This window comes from Ranitomeya imitator, chromosome 4 (genome assembly GCF_032444005.1).
Source record: "Ranitomeya imitator isolate aRanImi1 chromosome 4, aRanImi1.pri, whole genome shotgun sequence".
In the NCBI taxonomy this organism is placed as follows: domain Eukaryota; kingdom Metazoa; phylum Chordata; class Amphibia; order Anura; family Dendrobatidae; genus Ranitomeya; species Ranitomeya imitator.
The window spans coordinates 357,384,387-357,407,578 of record NC_091285.1 but is presented as its reverse complement, the minus strand read 5'-3'; the positions used below and the strand labels follow the sequence as shown (position 1 = coordinate 357,407,578).

General features: G+C 51.2%; 1 protein-coding gene across 8 annotated transcripts in view; it reads left to right on the top strand.

The window, feature by feature from the left end:
- Positions 1 to 23,192, top strand: part of PIK3CG (phosphatidylinositol-4,5-bisphosphate 3-kinase catalytic subunit gamma) — a 217,765-nt gene that overhangs the window by 153,189 nt on the left and 41,384 nt on the right. For all 8 annotated transcript variants that reach the window (XM_069765075.1, XM_069765071.1, XM_069765069.1 and 5 more), the window contains one exon: positions 17,176 to 17,401. In XM_069765075.1, coding sequence (XP_069621176.1) covers positions 17,176 to 17,401 — 226 coding nt within the window. The remainder of the gene's footprint in view (positions 1 to 17,175; positions 17,402 to 23,192) is intronic.

Below are 23,192 nucleotides of genomic sequence, written 5' to 3'. Positions count from 1 at the left end.
GGTTTGGTGGGCGGGGCCCCTCAGGGGATGATTTGGTGGGCGGGGCCACTCTGTGTCCGATTTGGTAGACGGGACCACTCTGGGTCCGATTTGGTAGACGGGACCACTCTGGGTCCGATTTGGTGGGCGGGGCCACTCTGGGTCAGATTTGGTGGGCGGGGCCACTCTGGGTCAGATTTGGTGGGCAGAGCACCTCTGGGTCAGATTTGGTGGGCAGGGCACGTCGGTCAGATTTGGTGGGCAGGGCACCTCTGGGTCAGATTTGGTGGGCGGGGCACCTCTGGGTCAGATTTGGTGGGCGAGGCACCTCTGGGTCACATTTGGTGGGCGGGGTCACTCTGGGTCACATTTGGTGGGCGGGGTCACTCTGGGTCACATTTGGTGGGCGGGGTCACTCTGGGTCACATTTGGTGGGCGGGGTCACTGAGTCACATTTGGTGGGCGGAGTCACTCTGGGTCCGATTTGGTGGGCGGGGTCACTCTGGGTCACATTTGGTGGGCGGGGTCACTGGGTCACATTTGGTGGGCGGGGTCACTCTGGGTCACATTTGGTGGGCGGGGTCACTCTGGGTCACATTTGGTGGGCGGGGTCACTCTGGGTCACATTTGGTGAGCGGGGTCACTCTGGGTCACATTTGGTTCGCGGGGTCACTCTGGGTCACATTTGGTGGGCGGGGTCACTCTGGGTCACATTTGGTGGGCGGGGTCACTCTGGGTCACATTTGGTGGGCGGGGTCACTCTGGGTCACATTTGGTGGGCGGGGTCACTCTGGGTCACATTTGGTGGGCGGGGTCACTCTGGGTCACATTTGGTGGGCGGGGTCACTCTGGGTCACATTTGGTGGGCGGGGTCACTCTGGGTCACATTTGGTGGGCGGGGTCACTCTGGGTCACATTTGGTGGGCGGGGTCACTCTGGGTCACATTTGGTGGGCGGGGTCACTCTGGGTCACAATTGGTGGGCGGGGTCACTCTGGGTCACATTTGGTGGGCGGGGTCACTCTGGGTCACATTTGGTGGGCGGGGTCACTCTGGGTCACATTTGGTGGGCGGGGTCACTCTGGGTCACATTTGGTGGGCGGGGTCACTCTGGGTCACATTTGGTGGGCGGGGCACCTCTGGGTCACATTTGGTGGGCGGGGCACCTCTCGGACCGATTTGGTGGGCGGGGCATCTCTGGGTCCGATTTGGTGGGCGGGGCACCACTGGGTCCGATTTGGTGGGCATGGCACCTCTGGGTCCGATTTGGTGGGCGGGGTCACTCTGGGTCCGATTTGGTAGGCGGGGTCACTCTGGGTCACATTTGGTGGGCGGGGTCACTCTGGGTCACATTTGGTGGGCGGGGTCACTCTGGGTCACATTTGGTGGGCGGGGTCACTCTGGGTCACATTTGGTGGGCGGGGTCACTCTGGGTCAGATTTGGTGGGCGGGGTCACTCTGGGTCAGATTTGGTGGGCGGGGCCACTCTGGGTCACATTTGGTGGGCGGGGCCACTCTGGGTCAGATTTGGTGGGCGGGGCCACTCTGGGTCAGATTTGGTGGGCGGGGTCACTCTGGGTCAGATTTGGTGGGCGGGGTCACTCTGGGTCAGATTTGGTGGGCGGGGTCACTCTGGGTCCAATTTGGGGGGCGGGGCCACTCGGGGTCCGATTCGGGGGTCCGGGTCACTCGGGGTCCGATTCGGGGGCGGGGTCACTCAGGGTCCGATTTGGGGGGCGGGGGCACACTTACTTTTTCACACACGGGACTTGGGTGCACTTACTTTTCACCCACGGGACCAGGGGTGCACTTACTTTTCACACACGGGACCGGGGTGCACTTACTTTTCACCCACGGGACCGAGGGTGCACTTATTTTTCACACACGGGACCGGGGGTGCACTTACTTTTCAACCACGGGACCGGGGGTGCACTTACTTTTCACACCCGGGACCTGGGATGCACTTACTTTTCACACACGGGACCGGGGTGCACTTACTTTTCACCCACGGGACCGGGGTGCACTTACTTTTCACCCACGGGACCGGGGGTGCACTTACTTTTCACAAACGGGATCGGGGTGCACTTACTTTTCACACACATGGGACCGGGGTGCACTTACTTTTCACCCATGGGACCGGGGGTGCACTTACTTTTCAACCACGGGACCGGGGGTGCACTTACTTTTCACACCCGGGACCAGGGATGCACTTACTTTTCACACACGGGACCGGGGTGCACTTACTTTTCACCCACGGGACCGAGGGTGCACTTATTTTTCACACACGGGACCGGGGGTGCACTTACTTTTCACACCCGGGACCGGGATGCACTTACTTTTCACACACGGGACCGGGGTGCACTTACTTTTCACCCACGGGACCGAGGGTGCACTTACTTTTCACTTACGGGACCTGGGGTGCGCTTACTTTTCACACTCAGGACCGGGGGTGCACTTACTTTTCACACACGGGACTGGGGTGCACTTAATTTTCACCCACGGGACTGGGGGTGCACTTACTTTTCACAAACGGGATCGGGGTGCACTTACTTTTCACACACATGGGACCGGGGTGCACTTACTTTTCACACAAGGGACCGGGGGTGCACTTACTTTTCACACACATGGGACCGGGGTGCACTTACTTTTCACACACGGGACCGGGGGTGCACTGGGCACCTCAGGGTCAGATTTGGTGTGCGGGTCACTTTAAGAGCTGATATTATCTGGCAAAACTGTGTCCTGGTGGGGTCATGTAGAGTTCGTAGGCGTTGTCATAGTAACTGGGTCTGACTGCACATAGCAGTGAGCTAATCAGCCAGGTGGCAGTTGGCAGTTAGTTTGAAATTGCCTCAGAAGTCAGCCATTATAAGCTTATAGGAAAATTTACCCATAGAGAAATTGCATTCCAATCAGGGGAAAAACGCAAATTGCGCCAAAACTACAAATCCGATCGACACGAAAAATACTTAGCACACCTCTTGGGAACGCTGGCTTCGAAATGACACCTCACTGGAGTCTGTGCGTGCAGCGGTTCGGGCCGCATTAATCGCGGACTGAATAATAATAATAATAATAATAATAAGTTGTCTACGGGGGAATAACAATATAGTGCTTTTTACAAAAGCACTATAATAATAACTAGATGGGTATTTCCTGAAGGAACTACAGATAGTGCTTTGGAATGGTGCCCGGGCTGCCCCTGCAAGGCTTTCACACTTGAGTGCCCCTCAGGTGTCCGTTTGGTGGTTGGGGCCCCTCAGGGGCCGATTTGGTGGGCGGTGTCAATCTGGGTCCGATTTGGTGGGCGGGGGTCACTCTGGGTCCGATTTGGTGGGCGGGGTCACTCTGGGTCCGATTTTTTGGGCGGGGTCACTCTGGGTCCGATTTGGTGGGCGGGGCACCTCTGGGTCCGATTTGGTGGGCGGGGCACCTCTGGGTCCGATTTGGTGGGCGGGGCCACTCGCGGTCCGATTTGGTGGGCGGGGTCACATTTGGTGGGCGGGGTCACTCTGGGTCACATTTGGTGGGCGGGGTCTCTCTGGGTCACCTTTGGTGGGCGGGGTCACTCTGGGTCACCTTTGGTGGGCGGGGTCACTCTGGGTCACATTTGGTGGGCGGGGTCACTCTGGGTCACATTTGGTGGGCGGGGTCACTCTGGGTCACATTTGGTGGGCGGGGTCACTCTGGGTCAGATTTGGTGGGCGGGGTCTCTCTGGGTCAGATTTTGTGGGCGGGGTCACTCGGTGTCCGATTTGGTGGGCGGGGCCACTCGGGGTCCGATTTGGTGGGCGGGGCCACTCGGGGTCCGATTTGGTGGGCAGGGCCACTCGGGGTCCGATTTGGTGGGCGGGGCCACTCGGGGTCCGATTTGGTGGGCGGGGCCACTCGGGGTCCGATTTGGTGGGCGGGGCCACTCGGGGTCCGATTTGGTGGGCGAGGCCACTCGAGGTCCGATTTGGGGGCGGGGCCTCTCGGTGCACTTACTTTTCACACACGGGATGGGGGTGCACTTACTTTTCACACGGGATGAGAGGGTGTCATACTCACTTTATTCTGATGTTTGACTTTGATAAATGATCATGTCCTAAAATGGACACCATACAATTGCATAGCTGCCATCTTTGGAAGGTCAAGTTGGGGGTAATGGAAAGTTTGCCATTATTTCCTATGGGAATTTTTTTTTTTAAATGCAATTTTTTTAAAAACTACAAATCGGATCAACACGAAAAATACTTAGCACACCTCTCGTGGACGCTGGCTTCGAAATGATGCCTCACTGGAGTCTGTGCGTGCAGCGGTTCGGGCCGCATTAATTGCGGAAAAAAACTGAATAAGTTTACCACATTCGGATTACAATAATAATACTAGATGGGTATTTCCTGAAGGAACTACAGATAGTGCTTTGTAATGGTGCCCGGGCTGCCCCTGCAAGACTTTCACACTTGGGTGCCCCTCAGGCGCTGGTTTGGTGGGCGGGGCCCCTCAGGGGATGATTTGGTGGGCGGGGCCACTCTGTGTCCGATTTGGTAGACGGGACCACTCTGGGTCCGATTTGGTGGGCGGGGCCACTCTGGGTCAGATTTGGTGGGCGGGGCCACTCTGGGTCAGATTTGGTGGGCAGAGCACCTCTGGGTCAGATTTGGTGGGCAGGGCACCTCGGTCAGATTTGGTGGGTGGGGCACCTCTGGGTCCGATTTGGTGGCCGGGGTCACTCTGGGTCACATTTGGTGGGCGGGGTCACTCTGGGTCACATTTGGTGGGTGGGGTCACTCTGGGTCACATTTGGTGGGCGGGGTCACTCTGGGTCACATTTGGTGGGCGGGGTCACTCTGGGTCACATTTGGTGGGCGGGGTCACTCTGGGTCACATTTGGTGGGCGGGGTCACTCTGGGTCACATTTGGTGGGCGGGGTCACTCTGGGTCACATTTGGTGAGCGGGGTCACTCTGGGTCACATTTGGTGGGCGGGGTCACTCTGGGTCACATTTGGTGGGCGGGGTCACTCTGGGTCACATTTGGTGGGCGGGGTCACTCTGGGTCACATTTGGTGGGCGGGGTCACTCTGGGTCGATTTGGTGGGCGGGGTCACTCTTTGTCCGATTTGGTGGGCGGGGCCCCTCAGGGTCCGATTTCGTGGGCGGGGCCACTCTGGATCCGATTTGGTGGGCGGGTCACTCTGGGTCCGATTTGGTAGGCGGGGTCACTCTGGGTCCGATTTGGTGAGCGGGGCCACTCTTGGTCACATTTGGTGGGCTGGGTCACTCTGGGTCACATTTGGTGGGCGGGGTCACTCGGTCACATTTGGTGGGCGGGGTCACTCTGGGTCACATTTGGTGGGCGGGGTCACTCTGGGTCACATTTGGTGGGCGGGGTCACTCTGGGTCACATTTGGTGGGCGGGGTCACTCTGGGTCACATTTGGTGGGCGGGGTCACTCTGGGTCACATTTGGTGGGCGGGGTCACTCTGGGTCACATTTGGTGGGCGGGGTCACTCTGGGCCACATTTGGTGGGCGGGGTCACTCTGGGTCACATTTGGTGGGCGGGGTCACTCTGGGTCACATTTGGTGGGCGGGGTCACTCTGGGTCACATTTGGTGGGCGGGGTCACTCTGGGTCACATTTGGTGGGCGGGGTCACTCTGGGTCACATTTGGTGGGCGGGGTCACTCTGGGTCACATTTGGTGGGCGGGGTCACTCTGGGTCACATTTGGTGGGCGGGGTCTCTCTGGGTCACATTTGGAGGGCGGGGTCACTCTGGGTCCGATTTGGTGGCCGGGGTCACTCTGGGTCCGATTTGGTGGCCGGGGTCACTCTGGGTCCGATTTGGTGGCCGGGGTCACTCTGGGTCACATTTGGTGGGCGGGGTCACTCTGGGTCACATTTGGTGGGCGGGGTCACTCTGGGTCCTATTTGGTGGGCGGGGTCACTCTGGGTCACATTTGGTGGGCGGGTCACTCTGGGTCACATTTGGTGGGCGGGGTCACTCTGGGTCACATTTGGTGGGCGGGGTCACTCTGGGTCACATTTGGTGGGCGGGGTCACTCTGGGTCACATTTGGTGGGCGGGGTCACTCTGGGTCACATTTGGTGGGCGGGGTCACTCTGGGTCACATTTGGTGGGCGGGGTCACTCTGGGTCACATTTGGTGGGCGGGGTCACTCTGGGTCACATTTGGTGGGCGGGGTCACTCTGGGTCACATTTGGTGGGCGGGGTCACTCTGGGTCACATTTGGTGGGCGGGGTCACTCTGGGTCACATTTGGAGGGCGGGGTCACTCTGGGTCACATTTGGTGGGCGGGGTCACTCTGGGTCACATTTGGTGGGCGGGGTCACTCTGGGTCACATTTGGTGGGCGGGGTCACTCTGGGTCACATTTGGTGGGCGGGGTCACTCTGGGTCACATTTGGTGGGCGGGGTCACTCTGGGTCACATTTGGTGGGCGGGGTCACTCTGGGTCACATTTGGTGGGCGGGGTCACTCTGGGTCCGATTTGGTAGGCGGGGTCACTCTGGGTCCGATTTGGTGGGCGGGGTCACTCTGGGTACGATTTGATGGGCGGGGCCACTCGGGGTCCGATTTGGTGGGCGGGGCCACTCGGGTCCGATTTGGTGGGCTGCGCACCTCAGGTGCCAATTTGGTGCGCGGGTCACTTTAAGAGCTGATATTATCTGGCAAAACTGTGTCCTGGTGGGGTCATGTAGAGTTCGTACGCGTTGGCATAGTAACTGGATCTGACTTCGCATATCAACGAGCTGATCAGCCAGGTGGCAGTTGGCAGTTATTTTTAAATTGCCTCAGAAATCAGCCATTATACCTTATGTCAAAATTTCTCTATTGAAATGCATAGCGGCAATGCTTTCCAATGAGGGGGAATCAATTTTTAAACGCACATTGCGCCAAAACTACAAATCCGATCGACACGAAAAATACTTAGCACACCTCTCATGGACGCTGGCTTCGAAATGACACCTCACTGGAGTCTGTGCGTGCAGCGGTTCGGGCCGCATTAATTGCGGAAAAAAGCCTAATAATAATAAGAATAAGAAGAAGAAGAATAAGAAGTTTACTACGGTGGAATAACAATATAGTGCTTTGTGCCAAAGCACTATAATAAGTTGTCTACGGGGGAATAACAATATAGTGCTTTTTACAAAAGCACTATAATAATAATAAGTTGTCTACGGGGGAATAACAATATAGTGCTTTTTACAAAAGCACTATAACTAGATGGGTATTTCCTGAAGGAACTACAGATAGTGCTTTGGAATGGTGCCCGGGCTGCCCCTGCGAGACTTTCACACTTGGGTGCCCCTCAGGTGCTGGTTTGGTGGGCGGGGCCACTCTGGGTCCGATTTGGTGGGCGGGGTCACTCTGGGTCCGATTTGGTGGGCGGGGCCCCTCAGGGTCCGATTTGGTGGCCGGGTCACTCTGGGTCCGATTTGGTGGGCGGGGTCACTCTGGGTCCGATTTGGTAGGCGGGGTCACTCTGGGTCCGATTTGGTGAGCGGGGTCACTCTGGGTCACATTTGGTGGGCGGGGTCACTCTGGGTCACATTTGGTGGGCGGGGTCACTCTGGGTCACATTTGGTGGGCGGGGTCACTCTGGGTCACATTTGGTGGGCGGGGTCACTCTGGGTCCCATTTTGTGGGCGGGGTCACTCTGGGTCACATTTGGTGGGCGGGGTCACTCTGGGTCACATTTGGTGGGCGGGGTCACTCTGGGTCCCATTTGGTGGGCGGGGTCACTCTGGGTCCCATTTGGTGGGCGGGGTCACTCTGGGTCCCATTTGGTGGGCGGGGTCACTCTGGGTCACATTTGGTGGGCGGGGTCACTCTGGGTCCCATTTGGTGGGCGGGGTCACTCTGGGTCCCATTTGGTGGGCGGGGTCACTCTGGGTCACATTTGGTGGGCGGGGTCACTCTGGGTCACATTTGGTGGGCGGGGTCACATTTGGTGGGCGGGGTCACTCTGGGTCACATTTGGTGGGCGGGGTCACTCTGGGTCACATTTGGTGGGCGGGGTCACTCTGGGTCACATTTGGTGGGCGGGGTCACTGGTCACATTTGGTGGGCGGGGTCACTCTGGGTCACATTTGGTGGGCGGGGTCACATTTGGTGGGCGGGGTCACTCTGGGTCACATTTGGTGGGCGGGGTCACTCTGGGTCACATTTGGTGGGCGGGGTCACTCTGGGTCACATTTGGTGGGCGGGGTCACTCTGGGTCATATATTTGGTGGGCGGGGTCACTCTGGGTCACATTTGGTGGGCGGGGTCACTCTGGGTCACATTTGGTGGGCGGGGTCACTCTGGGTCACATTTGGTGGGCGGGGTCACTCTGGGTCACATTTGGTGGGCGGGGTCACTCTGGGTCACATTTGGTGGGCGGGGTCACATTTGGTGGGCGGGGTCACTCTGGGTCACATTTGGTGGGCGGGGTCACTCTGGGTCACATTTGGTGGGCGGGGTCACTCTGGGTCACATTTGGTGGGCGGGGTCACTCTGGGTCACATTTGGTGGGCGGGGTCACTCTGGGTCACATTTGGTGGGCGGGGTCACTCTGGGTCACATTTGGTGGGCGGGGTCACTCTGGGTCACATTTGGTGGGCGGGGTCACTCTGGGTCACATTTGGTGGGCGGGGTCACTCTGGGTCACATTTGGTGGGCGGGGTCACTCTGGGTCACATTTGGTGGGCGGGGTCACTCTGGGTCACATTTGGTGGGCGGGGTTACTCTGGGTCACATTTGGTGGGCGGGGTCACATTTGGTGGGCGGGGTCACTCTGGGTCACATTTGGTGGGCGGAGTCACTCTGGGTCACATTTGGTGGGCGGGGTCACTCTGGGTCACATTTGGTGGGTGGGGTCACTCTGGGTCACATTTGGTGGGCGGGGTCACTCTGGGTCACATTTGGTGGGCGGGGTCACTCTGGGTCACATTTGGTGGGCGGGGTCACTCTGGGTCACATTTGGTGGGCGGGGTCACTCTGGGTCACATTTGGTGGGCGGGGTCACATTTGGTGGGCGGGGTCACTCTGGGTCACATTTGGTGGGCGGGGTCACTCTGGGTCACATTTGGTGGGCGGGGTCACTCTGGGTCACATTTGGTGGGCGGGGTCACTCTGGGTCACATTTGGTGGGCGGGGTCACTCTGGTCACATTTGGTGGGCGGGGTCACTCTGGTCACATTTGGTGGGCGGGGTCACTCTGGGTCACATTTGGTGGGCGGGGTCACATTTGGTGTGCGGGGTCACTCTGGGTCACATTTGGTGGGCGGGGGTCACATTTGGTGGGCGGGGTCACTCTGGGTCACATTTGGTGGGCGGGGTCACTCTGGGTCACATTTGGTGGGCGGGGTCACTCTGGGTCACATTTGGTGGGCGGGGTCACTCTGGGTCACATTTGGTGGGCGGGGTCACTCTGGGTCACATTTGGTGGGCGGGGTCACTCTGGGTCACATTTGGTGGGCGGGGTCACATTTGGTGGGCGGGGTCACTCTGGGTCACATTTGGTGGGCGGGGTCACTTTGGGTCACATTTGGTGGGCGGGGTCACTCTGGGTCACATTTGGTGGGCGGGGTCACTCTGGCTCAGGGTCCGATTTGGAGGTCGGGGCCCCTCAGGGTCCGATTTGGTGGTCGGGGCCCCTCAGGGTCCGATTTGGTGGTCGGGGCCCCTCAGGGTCCGATTTGGTGGTCGGGGCCCCTCAGGGTCCGATTTGGTGGTCGGGGCCCCTCAGGGTCCGATTTGGTGGTCGGGGCCCCTCAGGGTCCGATTTGGTGGTCGGGGCCCCTCAGGGTCCGATTTGGTGGTCGGGGCCCCTCGGCCTCCGATTTGGTGGTCGGGGCCCCTCGGCCTCCGATTTGGAGGTCGAGGCCCCTCAGGGTCCGATTTGGTGGTCGGGGCCCCTCAGGGTCCGATTTGGTGGTCGGGGCCCCTCAGGGTCCGATTTGGAGGTCGGGGCCCCTCAGGGTCCGATTTGGTGGTCGGGGCCCCTCAGGGTCCGATTTGGTGGTCGGGGCCCCTCGGCCTCCGATTTGGTGGTCGGGGCCCCTCAGGGTCCGATTTGGTGGTCGGGGCCCCTCAGGGTCCGATTTGGTGGTCGGGGCCCCTCAGGGTCCGATTTGGTGGTCGGGGCCCCTCAGGGTCCGATTTGGTGGTCGGGGCCCCTCAGGGTCCGATTTGGTGGTCGGGGCCCCTCAGGGTCCGATTTGGTGGTCGGGGCCCCTCGGCCTCCGATTTGGTGGTCGGGGCCCCTCGGCCTCCGATTTGGAGGTCGAGGCCCCTCAGGGTCCGATTTGGTGGTCGGGGCCCCTCAGGGTCCGATTTGGTGGTCGGGGCCCCTCAGGGTCCGATTTGGAGGTCGGGGCCCCTCAGGGTCCGATTTGGTGGTCGGGGCCCCTCAGGGTCCGATTTGGTGGTCGGGCCCCTCAGGGTCCGATTTGGTGGTCGGGGCCCCTCAGGGTCCGATTTGGTGGTCGGGGCCCCTCAGGGTCCGATTTGGTGGTCGGGGCCCCTCAGGGTCCGATTTGGTGGTCGGGGCCCCTCAGGGTCCGATTTGGTGGTCGGGGCCCCTCAGGGTCCGATTTGGTGGTCGGGGCCCCTCAGGGTCCGATTTGGTGGTCGGGGCCCCTCAGGGTCCGATTTGGTGGTCGGGGCCCCTCAGGGTCCGATTTGGAGGTCGGGGCCCCTCAGGGTCCGATTTGGTGGTCGGGGCCCCTCAGGGTCCGATTTGGAGGTCGGGGCCCCTCAGGGTCCACTTTGGTGGTCGGGGCCCCTCAGGGTCCGATTTGGAGGTCGGGGCCCCTCAGGGTCCGATTTGGAGGCCGGGGTCCCTCGGCCTCCGATTTGGAGGCCGTGGCCCCTCGGCCTCCGATTTGGAGGCCGGGGGGCCTCGGCCTCCGAATTGGAGGCCGGGGCCCCTCGGCCTCCGATTTGGAGGCCGGGGCGCCTCGGCCTCCGATTTGGAGGCCGGGGCCCCTCGGCCTCCGAATTGGAGGCCGGGGCCCCTCGGCCTCCGACATGGAGGCCGGGGCCCCTCGGCCTCCGATATGGAGGTCGGGGCCCCTCGGCCTCCAATATGGAGGCCGGGGCCCCTCGGCCTCCGATATGGAGGTCGGGGCCCCTCGGCCTTCGATTTGGAGGTCGGGGCCCCTCGGCCTCCGATATGGAGGCCGGGGCCCCTCGGCCTCCGATTTGGAAGTCGGGGCCCCTCGGCCTCCGATATGGAGGTCGGGGCCCCTCGGCCTCCGATTTGGATGTCGGGGCCCCTCGGCCTCCGATATGGAGGTCGGGGCCCCTCGGCCTCCGATTTGGAGGTCGGGGCCCCTCGGCCTCCGATGTGGTGGTCGGGGCCCCTCGGCCTCCTATTTGGTGGGCTGGACACCTCAGGTAACAATTTGGTGGGTTGGTCACTTTAAGAGCTGATATTATCTGGCAAAACTGTGTCCTGGTGGGGTCATGTAGAGTTCGTAGGCGTTGTCATAGTAACTGGGTGTGACTGCACATATCAATGAGCTGATCAGCCAGGTGGCAGTTGGCAGTTATTTTTTAAATTGCCTCAGTAATCAGCCATTATACCTTATGGCTAAATTTCCCTATTGAAATGCATTGGCAATGCATTCCAATGAGAGAAAAACAATTTTCAAACGTTAATTGCGCCAAAACTACAAATCCGATCGACACGAAAAATACTTAGCACACCTCTTGGGGACGCTGGCTTCGAAATGACACCTCACTGGAGTCTGTGCGTGTAGCGGTTCGGGCCGCATTAATTGCGGAAAAAAGCCTAATAATAATAAGAAGAATAAGAATAAGAAGTTGTCTACGGTGGAATAACAATACAGTGTTTTGTTCCAAAGCACTATAATAATAATAATAAGTTGTCTACGGGGGAATAACAATATAGTGCTTTTTACAAAAGCACTATAATAAGAATAAGAAGTTGTCTACGGTGGAATAACAATACAGTGCTTTTTACAAAGCACTATAATAAGTTGTCTACGGGGGAATAACAATATAGTGCTTTTTACAAAAGCACTATAATAATTCTCTGTTCACTGTTCTCATGCATTGCAATACATATTGTAACACCAGTCACCGCCTCACATGTAAGGGTCACTGTATGTTCCCCCCAGGATGCAAATGGAGGCGTATTGAGGCCTTGAGAGTGCATTGCAGTCACAGGCATAGCTGTGGTTGCAATGCAGACTAAAGTAAGTGTTAGTCCTGAACAAGCTATTTCTTCAGGGCAGATTTGAGGAAAACTGTTGGGCTTTTGTGTTTTGAAACAAACTACAGGATGGTAGTCGTGCAGTCTGTTTCATTACTGGCTGTGTTTTCCATGTGGCTAAAGGCCACAGATTGCTTGTTAAAAACCCTGCAGTATATGGTTCGGGTGTGTCAGGTTCAGAGTCAGGCCAGTTTTACACGTCCTGATATTTCCGGTACTGGTAAACACGGTACCTAAGATATCAGTGTCCGTGTGATACATCCGTGTAGCACGCGTGTGGCAACCATGTGCCGCATCAGTAAGCGCTGTTCCCCTGCGTGTGGTGCTGAAGCCGGCTGTTATCCATTCTCCCTTGCTTGTCTCGCGAGCAGGGGAGAATGAATGGGGGAAAAAAACGACGTGTGGTCCCCGCTATTTTGTACAATCAACCCGGCAAAACTCACAGGTGCAGGCTGCTATTCTCAGGCTGGTAAGGGGCCATGGATATGGGCCCCCAGCCTAAAAAAACCAGCCCGCAGCTGCCCAGAAAAGGCGCATCTATTACATGCGCCAATTCTGGAGCTTTGCCCGGTTCTTCCCACTTGCCCTGTAGCGGTGGCAAGTGGGGTAATGAGGGGTTAATGTCACCTTCCTATGGTGATATTAAATCGGCTTAGCAATGGAGAGGCGTCAATAAAACACCTATCCATTACTAATGCTAGAGTAGTTAAAGGGTTAATCAAACACACCACACAGTAAGAAAAAAGTCTTTTAATGAAATAAAACAATATACACATTTTTTCCATTTTTATTAGGCCCCTTTCACACATCAGTTTTTTGCTGTCAGTTGCAATCCGTCGAATTTTGAAAAAAAAAAACGATCCAGCTACTGATGCCGCCGGATGCGTTTTTTCTCATAGACTTGTATTAGCGACGGATTGTGACGGATGGCCTCACATTTCATCCGTCGTTCGCCGGATCTGTCAAAAATTGTTTGTCTGGCGGCCGGAGACAACGAACAAAGTAACGTTTTTTGTCTCCATCAAAAAAACAGACCACAACGAATCCGTCGCCATCTGTCGTTAACTAGAATGGAAGCCTATGGGTGTCGGATCCGTCAAATGACGGAATCCGGCGATGGATTCCGTTTTTTTTAACTGAGCAAGCTCCAGTTTTTTTAGCCAGTCCCCTTCCTTTCCGGCGTACAGTCAGTCCCATGCAGTAATCCATATCTAGGGGAATGTACAGTTTACAACTGGGAGCAGTGCTAATGTGACCGTTCTCGGCTGTAAACTACTGAGGAATGAATGAAATGCTGGGAGTGGAGCTTCGGTGACTAGCAGTGACATCACCGAAGCTGTGTTCCCTGCCGGCATGAACTAAAATTAACTCTTCAGCGTGGGAAAATTTGCGTGTTTTGACGGACCGTGATTCCGTGTGCAAAACACGCAGACATGTCCCGTTTTTGCCCTCCAAACATCCCGCACACGTGCACGCGGAGAACAGTGTACACTGTCCTCCATGTGCATGCCGGGGAAGCAGCGCTACTCTACTGTAAGCCGCTGTTCCCCTGCGTGTGGTGCTGAACGCGGCTTTCGTCCATTGTCTCCTGCTCTGAAACCGGCCTTATAATGTGCAAAAAATATATTTTTTTAAAAATCCTCAAATAAATATTTTACCAATAAATACATTTATGTAAATAAAAAACCCAAAAGTACACATATTTGGTATCGCGGCATCCGTTACGACCCGCTCTATAAAACTGTCAAACTAGTTAACCCCTTCAGTGAACACCGTAAAAAAAAAAACAGGCAAAAAACAATGCTTTATCATACCGCTGAACATAAAGTGCAATAAAACGTGATCAAAAAGACGAATGTAAATAAAAATGGTACCGCTGAAAACGTTATCTTGTTCCACAAAAAACAAACTGCCATACAGCTCCATCAGCAGAAAAATACAAAAGTTAGAGCTTTCAGAATAAAGCGATGCAAAAATAATTATTTTTCTATAAAATAGTTTTTATTGTGTAAAAGCGCCAAAACATAAAAAAATATATAAATGAGGTATCGCTGTTATCGTACTGACCCGAAGAATAAAACTGTATTACCAATTTTACCACATGCGGAACGGTATAAAAAAAAAAAGAATTCCTGAATTGCTGTTTTTTGTTCATTTTGTCTCCCAAAAATCAGAAAAGAAAGCGGATGGAGGCACTGTGGATGCCATAAGACCTGTAATCCGGCTTTATCCATCTTTTTAGGATTGCATAAAAGTGCCATCGGCCACAGTTTTGTGCACTTCTGAAAAAAAGGGAACCACAAAACAGAGACCAGACGGAGTCCAGAATAACTCTGCTGCCTCACTATAGTTAATGGATCCATCGGGGGTTTCATCTGAATCATGTCACTCAAAGATTTAGATGGAAACCGCAAAGTAAGTGGTCTGCGTAGAGCGCCGGATTACTGTGATCCCAAACATTATCTAAAATGTTCCCAATAAATGCTTCAACTCAATCCACAAAAAAACAAGTCCCCACTCAGATCTGTCATCTATTTACAGAAATATAGGGGGCTTCCACATTACTGGTAGCACAAAGGCTTTGGAAAAGCGAAATGGCTCCTCACCCACAAAAGAAATGCCTCCCATCCTTTTGAGCCCCAGTGTGCCTAAACAACATTTAGCGCCCACATGTTTGGCATTTCTGTAGTGATGAGAGCCTGCCTAACTTACAGGTGCATGTCTCCAGCAGCATGACCTGGGCATAATGTACTGGTCACTACAACGGCAGTTTGCAATTTTCACTCAGCAACATCCACTGCTGCCTGTTTCTGGAAAACACCCATGGAGTCAAAATCGTCACTACACCTGTAGATAAATTCCCAAAGGGTTCTAATTTCCAAAATGGGGTCACTTGAGGGGGATTCTACTTTTCTAGTACTTAGGGGCTCTTTATATGGAATCCACAAACTAGTTTAGGAAAATCTGCGCTCTAGGAGACAAATAGCGCTCTGTCCCTCCTGAGTCGCACTGTATGGCAAAGCAGTACTGTACAGCCACATACCGGTATATGGGGTATTTCTACATTCAGCAGAAATTGTGGGACAAATTCTGGTGCCATTTTTACCAATTTCCCAGTGTGTAAAACCTTGGGCTAACACACAATCTTGGTGGTAAAAATGTAAATTATTTTTTCTTCATTTCCCAATGGTTTAAAAGTGACACCTGTGATGTCAATATAATCACTGCACCCCTAGATGAATTAATTGAGGGGTTTAATTGGTAAAATGGGGTCACTTGTGGGGGGTTCTGCTGTTCTGGCACCTCATGTGCTCTGTCAATGTATCAAACAAGTGCAGCAAAATCTGCACTGTGATATGGCGCTACTTCCTTTCTGAGCTTTGCACTGTGCCTCAAAAGTAGTTTTCGACCACATATGGTATATCGGTGAACTCAGGAGACATTACAAACTTTGAGGTTCATTTTCTCCTTTTGCTGTTGCAATACAATATAAAATTTGTAGCTAAAAAAGATTTTTGTGGGAAAAAATGTTATTTTTTTTATTTTCATGGCTTAACATTGTAAACTTCTGTGCGGGTTCAAGGTGCTCAATACACATCTAGATAAGGTGCAAATGGGGTCTAGTTTCCAAAATGGGGTCACTTGTGGGGGTTTCCACTGTTTAGGCACATCAGGGGCTCTTCAAACGCGACATGGCGTTCGCTAATTATTCCATCAAATTTTGCATTCAAAATGTCAAATGGCGCTCCTTCCCTTACAAACCCTTCCAAAACAGTGGGTTTCCCCCACATATGGGGTATCGGCGTACTTGAGAGAAATTGCACAACAAATTGTATGGAGCAATTTCTCCTGTTACCATTATGAAAATTCAAAATAGGGAGCTAAAAAGATTTATTTGGGAAATTTTATTTTTTTTTTTTAAATTTTCACCGCTCTAGGCTATAAACTTCTTTGAAGCACATGTTTGGTTCAAGGTGCTCAATACACATCTAGATAAGTTTCATAAGGGGTGTAGTTTCCAAAATTGTGTCACTTGTGGGGGGTTTCCAGGGGATCTCCAAACACGACATGGCGTCCGCTAATTATTCCAGCATATTTTACATTCAAAAAGTCAAATGGTGCTCTTTCCCTTCCGAGCCCTACCGTGTGCCCAAACAGTAGATTTCCTCCACATATGGGGTATCGGCATGCTCAGGAGAAATTGCACAACAAAATGTATAGTCAGTTTTCTTCTGTTACCCTTGCAAAAGTAAAAAAATGAGGTCTAAAGGAAAATGTTTATGAAAGAAGAGTAAATGTCAATCATTGTCATTCCTGTCAAGTACAAGAAGGGTTAATAAATTTCTTGAATGTGGTTTTGAGTACCTTGAGGGGTGCAGTTTTTAGAATGGTGTTATTTTTCGGTATTTTTTGTCATATAGGCTCCTCAAAGTCACTTAAAGTGTGAGGTGGTCCCTAAAAAAATTGTTTCGCAAAATTTGTTGTAAAAATGAGAAATCGCTGGTCAACTTTTAACCCTTATAACTCCCTAACAAAAAAAATTGTTTCCAAAATGTTGCTGCCGTAAAGTAGACATGTATGGAAAGTTATTTATTAACTATTTTGTGTGATGTGACTCTCTGAATAAAGGGATTAAAAAATAAAAGTTTGAAAATTGCGAAATTTTCAAATTTTTTGCCAAATTTCCGCTTTATACACAAATAAACGCAAGTCATATCAAATAAATTTTACTGCTATCATAAAGTACAATATGTCGCTAGAAAACTATTTTAGAATCACCGGGGTCCATTGAAGTGTTCCAGAGTTATTACATCATAAAGTGACAGTGGTCAGAATTTTAAAAATTAGCCTGGTCAGGAAGGTGAAAACAGGCTTCGTCTCAAAGGGGTTAATATGTTATGTGGTAAAATACATTGAATAAAATGCATTTCTTTTCTACACTTGTATTTTAAACCTGCTTTTTCTTGCAGAGTAAACGAATTGGACACTTCTTGTTCTGGTTTCTCAGAAGTGAGATTGCCCAATCTATGCATTATCAGCAGCGTTTTGCAGTAATCCTGGAAGCTTATCTCAGAGGTTGCGGCACCTCAATGTTAAATGATTTCATGAAGCAAGTTCAGGTCACAGAAGTTCTTCATAAAGTCACAATGGAGATCAAAAGTGTTTCTGCTGAGAAGTATGATGTCACTTCACAAGGTAAATGCCTAGTGTTAAGCCAAAAGATTCTCAGAATCTTGCTCCGTGCCTACAGTACAAGATCCCTCTGAACCGCCTCCTGACTGCCAGCATCCCTGGTGCCTCTTCTGATTAGCAGGCCCAAGATTATTGCAGTATGATAGACTCCTGATGTCGCTCGTGGCCTACTCATCAGAAAAAAAGTCGGGGATGATGTCAGCTAGGAGGATGCTCATAGGGCTTTGGTTTGATGGCCACAAACCAAGGTTCTTCAGTTCTTTTTGTTCAGTTCTAGAATTTACCATTTCAGACAATACTTTCAATGGTTTAAATATGGCTTATCAGTAATATAGGTGGGAAACTGTTTTATGTGGAATGTGGTAAGTATTTGGAAAAATATGAGACACGTGAAGAAAAACTGGAATTCGCATTGTCTTATTGATCTATTGATTGCATTTAGGAAAGATTGACATTTGATTAGTTGTAGAAAGCTTTTCTAATGTTATTGAAAAAAAATTGAATTGACATTGTATAATAGCAGATAATTAGTATCCAGTTCTCTCTTATAATTGCTACTGAAGGGTAGAAATCCACAGGCTATTTACACTTATCTTATGCCAACTTTGGCACTATTCACATATAATGTGCAGGGTCTACATGGAGGCATACAGAGGCATGGCTTCTCCATGCTACAGAACTACAAACACTCATGTGGAGTAGCATTAAAGAGATATCGTCATCTGAATTTTATTTTTTTAGGAAATAATATCCAAAAAATGCAATGTCTGATGCAGAATGACAGGTTTTTGTTTTTTTTCTGACGAATTCATTCAGAAACCAAAAGAACAATTGTGTATTATTATTATTAATAAACATTTTTATAGCGCCATTTATTCCATGGCGCTTTACATGTGAACAGGGCAAATATAGACAAGTACAATAAACATGAGTAAAACAAGGCACACACAAGTACATAAGGAGGGAGGACCCTGCCCGCGAGGGCTCACAGTTTACAGGGGATGGGTGAGGATACACTAGGAGAGGGTAGAGCTGGTCGTACGGCGGTTCAGTAGGTTGAGGATCACTGCAGGCTGTAGGCTTGTCCGAAGAGTTGAGTCTTCAGGTTCCTTTTGAAGGTTTCCGTGGTAGGCGAGAGCCTGATGTGTTGGGGTAGAGAATTACAGAGTATAGGGGAAGCATGGGAGAAGTCTTTTAATGCAGTTGTGGGAGGAAGAGATGAGAGAGGAGTAGAGAAGGAGTTCTTGAGAGGATCAGAGGTTACGTGTAGGTAGGTACCGGGAGATCATGTCACAGATGTATGGAGGAGACAGATTGTGGATGGCTTTGTATGTCATTGATATTGTTTTGAACTGTAGCCTCTGGGCAATAGGAAGCCAGTGAAGGGCCTGGCAGAGAGGAGAGGCTGGGGAATAACGGGGAGACAGGTGGATTAGTCGGGCAGCAGAGTTTAGGATGGATTGGAGTTGTGCCAGAGTGCTAGAGGGGTGGCCAGAGAGTAGGAGGTTGCAGTAGTCGAGACGGGAGATGATAAGGGCATGTACAAGTGTTTTTGTGGTTTCATTGTCAAGGAATGCACGGATCCGGGAAATCTTTTTGAGTTGGAATCGGCAGGAGGAGGCAAGGGCTTGGATATGTGGCTTGAAAGAGAGGGTAGAGTCAAGGATCACCCCGAGCCACTGAACGTGCAGGACTGGGGAAAGTGAGCAGCCAGTGACATTGATGGATAGGTCGGGTGGAGGGGTAGAGTGAGGTGGGGGAAAGATGATCAATTCTGTTTTGTCCATGTTCAGTTTTAGAAAGTGAGCAGAAAAGAAAGATGAAATAGCAGACAGACATTGTGGGATTTTGGTCAGTAAGGAAGTGAGGTCAGGTCCAGATAGGTAGATCTGCGTGTCATCAGCGTAGAGATGATATTGTAAACCTTGGGATTCTATGAGCTGTCCCAGGCTGAATGTGTAGATAGAGAAGAGTAGTGGTCCTAGAACTGAGCCTTGGGGAACACCGACAGATAGGGGGCAAAATGAGGAGGTGGTGTGGTAGAGAGAGACACTGAATGTTCGGTCAGTTAGATATGATGAGATCCAGGCTAGGGCCAAGTCTGTGATGCCAAGAGATGAGAGAATCTGTAACAGAAGGGAGTGGTCCAAACTGTTGCAGGCAGAAGACAGGTCCAGGAGGAGGAGGACAGAGTAGTGTTGCTTGCTCTTGGCGGTTAGTAGGTCGTTGGTCACTCTAGTTAGGGCACTTTCAGTTGAGTGATGTGGTCGGAGGCCAGATTGTAACCGGTCAAAGAGGGAGCAGGAGGAGAGGTGGGAGGACCGTTCAAGATGGACATGCTGTTCCAGTAGTTTTGAGGCAAAAGGAAGGAGTGATATCGGGCGATAGCTGGACACAGAGGATGGGTCGAGGGAGGTTTTTTGAGGATAGGTGTGATTGATGCATGTTTGAAGCATGAGGGAAAGACACCGTTTGTAAGTGAGAGGTTGAAAAGTTGTGTTAGGGTTGGGATGAAGACTTTTGCGAGGTTAGGGATGAGGTGGAACGGGAGCGGGTCAAGCATGCAAGTGGTGAGATGTGATCTTGACAGGAGGGTGGTGAGCTGATCGTCTGTCATGGTGGAGAAGCTGGCTTTGGAACAACAGGGCTGAGAAGTCAAGAGGAGGGGCATAGGGGGCTGCAGGCCAAAGCTTTGTCTGATGTTATCGATCTTCTGCTTAAAGAAAGAGGCAAAGTCTTCAGCAGAGATGAGAGAAGAATTGAAAGTGTTGTATCATGGCTTGCTTCGCAAATAAAGATTTGTGAAGGGAGGAGGTTATCCACATCGATTGCAAACTCAGTCTTGACTGATGAGGCAGAATAAGCAGCTCCAGCTGTATTGATTGGAAAGGTCTGATTTGATCATCATGCTGCAGTAATACTCTGGTTCTGGCTCCATTGTCTTCTGTCTTCAAGATTAGCCTGACTGGCGTTTTCAAAGGGGAAGACAGCCTTGTTGACAGTATGTCTCCAATCCCTGCAGTTAGCAGCTAAGACAGACAACCTACTGTGGTCAATATGACACACATCAAAGAATTTCTTCGGGATGTCTTTATATCTCTTTTTCAGCATCATCGTCACGATTATGCATGGCAAGGTCACCATATCTATTGTATTTAATACTTTTGTATTAAAGGGAACCTGTCACCTGAATTTGGCGGGACTGGTTTTGGGTCATATGGGCGGAGTTTTCAGGTGTTTGATTCACCCTTTCCTTACCCGCTGGCTGCATGCTGGCTGCAATATTGGATTGAAGTTCATTCTCTGTCCTCCATCGTACATGCCTGCACAAGGCAAGATTGCTTTGCGCAGGCGTGTACTATGGAGGACAGAGAATGAACTTCAATCCAATATTGCAGCCAGCATGCAGCCAGCGGGTAAGGAAAGGGTGAATCAAACACCTGAAAACTCCGCCCATATGACCCAAAACCAGTCCCGCAAAATTCAGGTGACAGAGTCCCTTTAAATGACATAGAGCACCTTACTAGTGTTGTTTGGGTGTCATTACAACGCTTCACTATTCCACATACATACATGGACAAAATTGTTGATATCCTTCTGTTAAACTAAGAAAAACTCACAATGATCACTTAAATAACTTGAAACTAACAAAAGTAATTTTCAATTTAAATTTACTGAATATCAAATAATGTAAATCAGACATTGTGTGACGCTGAGTCACGTCTCGGGGACAAGCCATGAGGCAAAGAAGTCAAGGAGTCTGAGTTCAAAACCAAGAGAGTGTGTCAGAGACAAAGGGATAAAACAAATGAATAGTCAAGAGCAAATCCAAAATCAGGCAAATTGGCAAAGAGGCTAAATCCGAGATCTGGAAATAAAAGATCAGAGTCAGAGAATACGAACACAAAGCACACACATCACCATGCAAAAGCTACAACTGGCAATAGTCCAAGCATAGCCAATCAGCTAAATAGACAGACAATAACCCTTTCAGGGTGACACCTGGAGGACTATCAGCAGGCCTAATTTGACTGCAGGCAAATCCCAAACAGAAAATTTACAGCCCAACATACCTCTGAATGGCCAAGCCACTACGATACTCGCAATGCCGACAGCCCGGCAAGCCCCTGCAATCTATAGGATGGCTGAGCTGTCACTCACTGCATCCCTAGGATACAGTGAGCGATGAGATCTTGACACATTGCTTTTGAATTGTGGTTTAGTAGAAAAAATAAACTAATTAAAATAATCTACACAAAAATGATGGTACCTCTAGAAAAAAATAATAATTTCAACATAGGGGCATGTTAAACTAAGGGGTGTCCTGTAATTAGCATCACAGGTATTTGAAACTTCTAATCAGTCAGTCTGCCAATTTAAAGTTTGAAATGTTGTCACTTTGCTGTTTCTTATCATGGTGAGTACCACCACACTGAACATGGTACAAAGAAAGTGAAGGAAAGAGTTGTCTCAGGAGACTAGAAAGAAAATTATAGACATAAATGTTAAGGGTAAAGGCTATAGGACCATAGCTAAATAGCTTGATGTTCCTGTTACCACATTTGCGCACATTATTTAGAAGTTTAAGATCTATGTGACTGTAGCCAAACTCCCTGGATATGGCCACAAGAGGAAAATTGATCACAAATTGAAGGGACGGATAATACGATTGGTAAACGAATGGACACTTACAAAGAGATTAGAGGTGAACTCCAAGGTCAAGGTACATTAGTGTCAGATTGCACCATCCATAGCCATCTTGGTAATTTCCTGAAAAATGACTGAGGAGGAAACCACTGTTGAAAGCAAATTGTAAAAAGAGACTGGAATATGCCAAAATACATATTGACAAGCCAAAAAGCTTGGAGACTGCACTTTGGACAGATAAGACAAAACTGAAGCTTTTTGGCAAGTCGCATCAGCTCTATTTTCACAGATGCAAAAATGAAGCATACAAAGAAAAGAGCATTGTACCTTCTGTGAAACATGAAGGAGGTTTGTTTATGTTTTCGGGCTGATTTTCTGCATCTGGCACAGAGTTTCTTTAATCTGTGCAGGGTACAATAAAATCTCTAGATTATCAAGGCATTCTGGAGAAAATGTGCTTGCCAGTGTCAACAAGTTTGGTCTGAATCACAGATTCTAAATCCTCCAACAAGATAATGACCTAAAACACACAGCTAAAAACATCCAAGAATAGCTAAGGGTACCGTCACACAGTGGCATTTTGATCGCTACGACGGCACGATCCGTGACGCTCCAGCGTCGTAACAATATCGCTCCAGCGTCGTAGACTGCTGTCACACTTTGCAATGTACGACGCTGGAGCGATAATTTCATGACGTATGTGCGATGTAGAAGCCGTTGGTTACTATGCGCACATCGTATACAATATCGTTCACACCTTTGTTACACCATGCGATCATGCCGCCACAGCGGGACACTAGATGACGAAAGAAAGTTTCAAACGATCTGCTACGACGTACGATTCTCAGTGGGGTCCCTGATCGCAGGAGCGTGTCAGACACAACGAGATCGCAGGAACGTCACAGATATATCGCTGGAACGTCACAAATCGTGCCGTCGTAGCGATCAAAATGCCAATGTGTGACGGTACCCTAAGAGCAAAGCATTGGAGTCTTCTGAAGTGACTTTCTGTGAGCCTGAAATCCTATTGAACATCTGTGGAAGTAGCTGAAACATACAATCTGGAGAAGGCACTTTTCACATCTGAGACAGCTGAAGTTTACTCATTATGAGTCCATCAAAATACCTGTGGACAGGTACAGAAGTC